Source organism: Myodes glareolus, chromosome 23, assembly GCF_982192425.1.
Source record: "Myodes glareolus chromosome 23, mMyoGla1.1, whole genome shotgun sequence".
NCBI lineage: Eukaryota > Metazoa > Chordata > Mammalia > Rodentia > Cricetidae > Myodes > Myodes glareolus.
The window spans coordinates 47,560,973-47,568,552 of record NC_142048.1 but is presented as its reverse complement, the minus strand read 5'-3'; the positions used below and the strand labels follow the sequence as shown (position 1 = coordinate 47,568,552).

At 45.2% G+C, this 7,580-nt stretch overlaps 1 protein-coding gene across 1 annotated transcript; it reads right to left on the bottom strand.

Moving 5' to 3' along the window:
- Positions 1-5,316: 5,316 nt before the first annotated feature.
- On the bottom strand, positions 5,317-6,842 carry Tcim (transcriptional and immune response regulator). The gene has a single exon (XM_048456382.3). It carries the CDS (start codon positions 6,585-6,587, stop codon positions 6,267-6,269), a length of 321 nt encoding a protein of 106 aa, XP_048312339.3. The 5' UTR covers positions 6,588-6,842; the 3' UTR covers positions 5,317-6,266.
- Positions 6,843-7,580: the final 738 nt, after the last annotated feature.

Below are 7,580 nucleotides of genomic sequence, written 5' to 3'. Positions count from 1 at the left end.
TCTCTAAGGACAGACACACTTTGGAAGGATGAGAAAGGAAGCGATGAGAACCACACCTCCTGATCAACGTACGTGTATGCCAAATGTCGGACTAAATCCAAAGAAAATACATCAGCAAAGTGAAGGGGTCGCCTACACTACCGCAATCATTACAATCAAGATGGTACTTCCATCAACTCTTCCCAGCCGTATGTTTTCAATGAAGGACAGGATCACTAAGCTAAGAAAACTGCAGAGCCATGGGATGGACCCTCGCTCTTGGTCTTATCTTATAAAGGACCAGAAGATGCAGTGTAACCCAAGGAAGGGTTCTGAAACTCTGACGTTTTCTACCGCGGGTCACAAAGCTTTGCGAATACCCAGTCTTGGGCTGTATGAACAGAGGGTTTGGAATTAGGAAAGCCCACAGATGGTTACAGCTCTGCCCACAGTAGAGATGGCCTCAGTGACTCTGCCCTTGAGTAGAAGTCAAAGTGGGCGAAACATTAACAGAGAGTCTGGACGGGGAGCACCAACCAGCCAGAACAGACAGGGCCTGTAAGCACAGGGGACCCGTACAAGGCCACTTCCCTGGCCTTGTGCCTCTGGTGACTGTTGCTAACCATCAAAACTTCTCACTAGATTTTTGTTGTATTTGAGAAAGAGAAAATCTTCCTTTTGGTGAAATGCCAGCTGATTGTGGAAGGCTAGACAGGTCTAGTTCATCATTGCCCTTGGGGAAGACTGTGAGGATGAAAGTAGGGCAGGTGTCTTCTAGTCATAGACAAAGGTAAGAAAGGAATTTGTCCAAAGGATTAGAATCCTTCCTCCCGGGAAGTCCCACCTCACTATGGTGGTAAATACTGAGACTGTCCTCTAGAGAGGAAACAAGGCCTAGAGTGTGGGGGTGGGGCGAGGAAGTCCTCCGTGCCCCAGGTGGTGTGTCTGCAGTGTTTGGTGGAGCATGTAGAGGGCACGTTGCTACAGGAAAAACCTGCTTTCTCTAAGCTCCTCAAAACCTTAGGGGACACGATGTTTACTGCCAAAATTCTGTAAGATAATTTTGCTTATAGGTTTCTAAATTGTATCTACCAAACATGTGTGTCCACACTGAAGCAGGGTATTTTAATAGGATGGTGGGAGACACACCAAGTGCCAAGAAACTGCAGCAGGCTTGCCCGCGTAACAACAGCCAGGTAACTGTTTTTACTAGCAAAAGAGTCCGACTCAACACATCATGTAGACAGCCACGAATCTGAAGGTTTAGGCTGGGAAGTCTGTAAGAAGGCTGTTTCCCCCATCTCACCAGAGGGTCTTCCAGGTCATCAATAGCTGCCATGTAGTGGCTTGTTGCCACTAAGTCACATGCCTTTTCCCTCTGCCACACAGGGAAGAGGACACAAGGTTCTAGAGGAATCTTTGCAAGCTGACCGTGAGTTCTGCTGTTCTCTAATACATTATGTTTTATAAGGCCAGATGTGCACCACTAGCTAGCAAGTGTTAGGAGCATATGTAAAGTCCCCAATGCTTCCCATTACTTTCAGGACAGATCGATCTGAACTTGTCCTTAAAGGCCTAGTCTCTTCTAATTGTCACTCTTTATTGCTTAGTCCCCCTAGTCGCAATCCATGGAGACTCAAGCATGACCCACTCTTTCCTGCCTTTGTGGACAATATGTCCGTGGGCCAGTAAAAGATTTTCCTTCTTTTCTGCTGCTCCTCCACGCACACAGACAGGATCACACAGCAGTATAGACACATGCACACATAGACATCCTACCCATGTGGTCAAGGAGACATACACAGGCATACTGGCTCACAGACCAAAACATACAGATATCACAGATACACAGCCACACATGTATACAAATGTATTCACACATATATGTGCACTCAGATACAGACACATATCCACACAGGCGCATACATGTTCACAAGTACACACTTCATAGATCCACAAAGACAAACATAGTTTGTTCCTTTCTATCTGACTACCGGTCTCTTTGCTCTCTGTGGGTTTTTCTCTCCTATTCTCTCTGTCTCTCTGTCTCTCTCTCTCTCTCTCTCTCTGTCTCTCTCTCTCTCTCCCTTCTCATGCACACACACAAACACACACACACATACACACCAGACACAACTCTGCTCATTCAGTCACACAGACAGATACATCACTTATACAGCCATAAGACACACAGTCACCGCACATATGATATACATTCAGACACATCATCACATGCATACACTCACAGACACACAGATTCACAGAGATGCAAACATAACATTCTACACATACACTCACAGACACACAAGTATGTGCAGGTCCACACACAAATACAGACTACCAATACATGCACACACGAACAGACATGCTTAGACACACACAGAAGACATGTACTTACACACACATGCAAACACACACTCAGACACACCCATGCATTTACAGCCACAATTACAGCTTCTGCTGTTCCAGTGACTCATTCCTGTTTGTTTCAAAGCCCTTGTCAACCCTTTAAGAGGAAGCAGTGTCTTTTCTGGCCTTGGTTCACACCTCTAGGTGCGGCCTCTAAGAGCGGATAAGCTACAAACTCAGTCCCCACTGCTCAGCTCCCCATACTTGAAGGGTCATCTAAAATCGAGCTCATGCTGGGAACTTGTGTGCAAGCATGAAGGTGCCTGACGTGTCTGCAAGGACAGAGAAGCCCCAGACAGAGGGCCTCTCTTTAAAGTTAGCAAATCCAGCTTCTCGGGGAAATGTTGGTTACATTCAGATCATTACCCCATGACAGTGGAAGAGTGTGTAGCTAGACACATAACTTAGACCTTTCTCCGTGAACCCCATCTGCAAGAACAGTGTGTGCTACCGGGTGTCCTTTTACTGTGAACAGACAGGAAGCTGAGTCAATAAATCAGTGAACTGTGCTTTCTGACATGCCTAAAGAGACCCAAGCCCCTAGTTGCTTGGAGGAGACATGAAGAGTGGTCTTGGCTCCAAGCTGCGCACTATACTATCTTAGCTGTCTGACACCACCAAAATGGTTAACTACAACATGTTCCCCAGGATGGACAGACAGACAGATACAGCTGAAAACAAAGTGACTGATCGCTAACTACAGAGGAGGAGGGAGCTTTGTCTGTCCTGGTGACATGGTCAAAGCCACTGTCTGGGCATGGAGGCCATCCTTCCTGGAGTTATATGTCCCTGGCAAGTTTCCTCAACTCTTGAAGCTTACAGCCTTGTGTGTACAGGGAGACATAAATGCAGACATGCTTGCTCTTACTACTTATATCACAAATATAGTTAGAGAATTATCTGGCCACTGGTACTAGGTCTTGTCAAAAGTTAGTTATTACTATGATTCAAATGAGCTAATATTCTTAATGAGCTACTGAGCACTTTATGCTTATTTCTTTTATTACAAGATCTTACAATTTATTTGACTCTCCCCATATCAGAAATAGAACTCAGGACCGAACTAAGCCTCCTTTACATTTTTTTAAGATTTAATTTGGAGTGTGTGTGTGTGTGTGTGGTGTGTACTTGTGGATTTGTACACATTAGGGTAGATGCCCACTGAGGGCAGATGTATCAGATCAGGAGTTACCGGTATTGAGTCACATGTGTTGTACCTGGAACCAAAACCAGTCCTCTGCAAGAACAGCGTGTGCTCTGAACTACTGTGCCACCTCTCTGGCCCCACAGTCTCCCTTTTCTGATAATGCCTACTTTCATCTGACATTATACAATGTGCTTGATGTACCTAAAACGTTCCTGCGCAATCAGACCTCTCCCACTCGAGGCGAGTGTTTGGAACAACCTGCTGGAGGAGTTTCTGCTTTCCTTCCTCGTGCATTGGTGTTGAAATCAGAAAATAACAGCAAGCTGCTGCCAAAAAAAAGTTAATACAACTTAATGTTCCTGTGTAAAAAAGACAAGCTCTCACCACACTCTTCTGAAAACAGCAGCAGCAGAAGACAGAGCTCTGAGTGCCTGGGGCGGGTTAAACTCAGGCTCTAGGCTCAGCATCTGAGATGCACCCGCCTTCATTGGGATGCATGGAGGAATGGGTGGGCTGATGGATTTCGAAGACATGATTTCACAAAGTGACTCTTACTGGCCTCAAACTCATGACCCTCCTGAGTGGTAGGATTTCAAGCCATGCCCAGCTCTGTCTTTGAATAAAGTGCAGCTTAAAAGTCCTCCATGAGGGTTTCCACAAGGAACGGGAAACTTACTCCGAGCACACGCAGACTGCAGTTAGCTAGCTCGGTGTGCATCAGGCTGAGAGACAGGGGAATGGAGCAGAGGGCTTGTCCACAGCCTTCACTTTCATAATCATGTTCTGGCAGCTGACTGCTCCCTGTGAAGCCCTGCCTCTGTGGGTCTTAAATTCTTTTAATGTCATGGTTGTCTTTGATAATCTGATGATGATGATGATTATGAATACTATTCCCAGAAAAAAATGGTCAAGGGCATTGCACACACACACACACACATGCGCACACACACACACACACATACACACACACACACACACTGCTAGAATAACTTTCCCTTCACCTTTTCCTTATTTCCTGGGAATGAAACCCAGGGTTTTGCACATGCTGGCCAAATGATCAAACACTGTCTACAACCCTAGATAAGGGTCCCATGGGTTGATTTGTAATGGCCTTCAATAGCTTCATAACTAATAGCTGAATATAGAATTTTACCACCTTACTTCTCTTTTATAATTTTTGTATTTAAAATTCTGGCTTCTAACCTCCCTGAAGATTTCAGATAGGTCATGTGTTTTGAAATACTGTAGTCAAATTTTTGATAGGTTTTCACTGAAACAATTTCTGGGGGTTGTTTTTGCTTCAGAAAGCACAGTGGGCATTTGTGTGTATGCCTCCTTAGAAATGCTTTATTATAAATAATGCAGAAATAATGAAAGAGATAGTAGGGTTATACTAACCCACAGAAACTTTATCCTTATTCAGTCTAACTTTAAATCAAACTGATCAGGAAGAAATGCGTGGGTACCCATGGATATCGGCCACGGTGATGGAGGAGAGATTCCACAAACATGGAAATATATAATGGATATATAAAAGCAATGTTGGAAAGTTACTCTGTGGATAACTATATCTCTGCCACAACATTTAAAACTGGGGCAAAGAAATTTGTAGACACTTGGTGCAATAATTTGTTTGGGTAAAGTTTGGCAGTCTGCACAAGACTGCTCTGAAAGCCCCTACAGCTTTAGGCTCAGCCCCCTAGGAAAGTTTAGAATGATCCAAACTTACCAATCTAGATTTTTTTTTCCTGTGGGACCAATCATCACAGACCAAGAGAAGCTACGTTTATAATAATTTATTAGGGCTGCGTATCACTTACAATGTATAATAAATTATAAAGGCCACACAGCATCTTCTGAAGTCTCCCATGCTCACTTTCTAATGATGGTTGTAGTATCTTTAGGACATTTAATTAGATTAGATGTCAGCATTAGTCAGAGAGTAAAAAAACATTAAAAAGTTGTTCACAGTACTTCAGATTTATGGGCAGCCCCATTATTTCAACTTTGTGCAAACCTTTTTGAAATGTATACAAATCCTCTAGAAACACGCAGACAGTGGTGTGGGTTTTCCTGGGCTGGGCAAAGCACCCAGTCCCCTGACTTAACACCAGGCGATACACTTTCTTAGGCAAATGCAAGCAGTCAATTACTGATCTCTAAAAATCTTGGCTAATAAACAGCATTGAGGTTTAGCCACATTTTAAACATTCAGATTTTAAAAACTCAGTAAACCATTCAGGTTTGTTATTCCTCCTCCTTCCTCCCTCTCCCTATCTGCTTTGACACATTAAAAAAAAAAAAAAAAGAAAGGAAAAGAAAACAAAATAACAAACCGAACAACACCACCAAAAACCAAGTTCGGTTTTAGTTCAGTCTTAGGGCCTTGCTGATGACCCTGGGTGCACTCTGCCAGTCCGGGTCTGTCTGTCACATTCAGTTCCGTGCTTCCATTCTCTCCTACCAGAGCAAAGCCAGTTCTTTCTGGCCGGGAGAGTTCTCAACGCCTGCCGAAGGCACTTTGCTCTCAATGTGACAGCTCAGGGCTGCAAGGAGTTGGAGTCTTTGTAGCTGGTGTGTTCTGTCCCCTTCCATCCTCGGGGTCCTGATGGAAGAAGCGCTCAAGCGTTCACGCGCAGGACGCTGCTCTTGCCAGGGCTGGCAGGCTCGCTGGCTGGGTCTGTCTTTAAAGGTCCATTGGTGGATAAGCTCCTGACCCATCCTGCTATGCTCAGTGCACCTTGATGGAATATTTCCGCAGTCTGAGAAACTGAAGAAGCTTATCTTTGGTCCTCTTCTTCAGGGCCATGAGAGCTCGTGTTTTCTCCTCCAAGTCTTGATCGATGGCAAGAATGATCTTGGCCCGCTCCTCTGCCTTCTTGTCTCCAGAGTTCCTGAAGAGCCTCTGCAGGGACTGCTGGTCTATGTTTTCAAAGATGTTGCCCACAGCTTTCTTGCGAGAGGCCGTGTCAAAGTGGTAGCCGTGGATGGACGGGCTTACTCGGAGAGACGAGGACATGCTGGTGGCTTGGTGGCGTCGCTTTGCTTTCATCGATGTGGGTCTTCCCCCAGCTCGGCTTGGGCGCTTCCAGGGAGTCTGTGTAAAACCGTCCCTGGACTGCTATTTAAAGTGTGAACAAAGCTCCGGACTCAAATTACACTGGTGACGTCACGTTGATCCCAGGGAGGAAAAACCACAGAAAGTTAACAGTTGAGTTGCCAAATATCTGGCTCCGGATGTAGGAACGCCTTTCAAAGCTGGAGAGCTGGCTATGGGCTTCCCTCTCGACATCCCAGACAACAGCGCGTCCTACAAACTGACTCTTCCTTCCAGAAGCTTAGGCCAGAAAAGACTACAAAAGAGCACAGAGGCTCCAAATCTCTACCAACAACTGAAGCAACAGAACCCTGCCAAGCTCAAGGGAGTTTCAAATAGTACAGAAGTTTAAAACTGCTCGCCAAACCCTGGCAGCCTAGGGCTGCCTGCCTTTTGGGCGGCCCTGTCAGGGGAAGGGCTACGTGTTGAGCTAGGCTGGGAGAGTCAGGGAAAACACTTGGGAGGACTCCTGCTTCTTGAGCCAAGGTTTTTCTGACAGAACACTGGCACAGCTCAGCCTGAAACCCTGTGTCTCAAACTGTGTACAATTCTCCCCCAGGAAACTACAGTTTAAATAGGAAATAGCAACCGGTGATAACTGTGCAGGTACTTGTGTGGGGATCGACAGCAACAGCTACCCACAAGCCGGGAGCAAAAGTTAATGGGACACTCTGAGTACTTAATGCCCGTAAAAAAAAGGAGCCGACCTTTTGCTTTGAGGTTTATTTTGGAATCACTCAGCATAATTAGGGTGATTCTATCTTCATTTAGAGTTTCAATGTATTGCTTTTGCTACCTACAAGACCCAGACAAGTATGACTATGGTACACTAAATGTTTCCTTCGCCTGGCCTGGAGACTCCCTTTTATGAAGTAGATCTCTACTGGACTTTCTGGTCCTCTAAGAATCAGAACGGACCTTCATTTATTCCTTACATAATCAAGAAAG

Coding starts and splice junctions, on each gene's coding strand:
- Tcim (XM_048456382.3), bottom strand. CDS start 6,587: ATGAAAGCAAAGCGACGCCACCAAGCCACCAGCATGTCCTCGTCTCTC.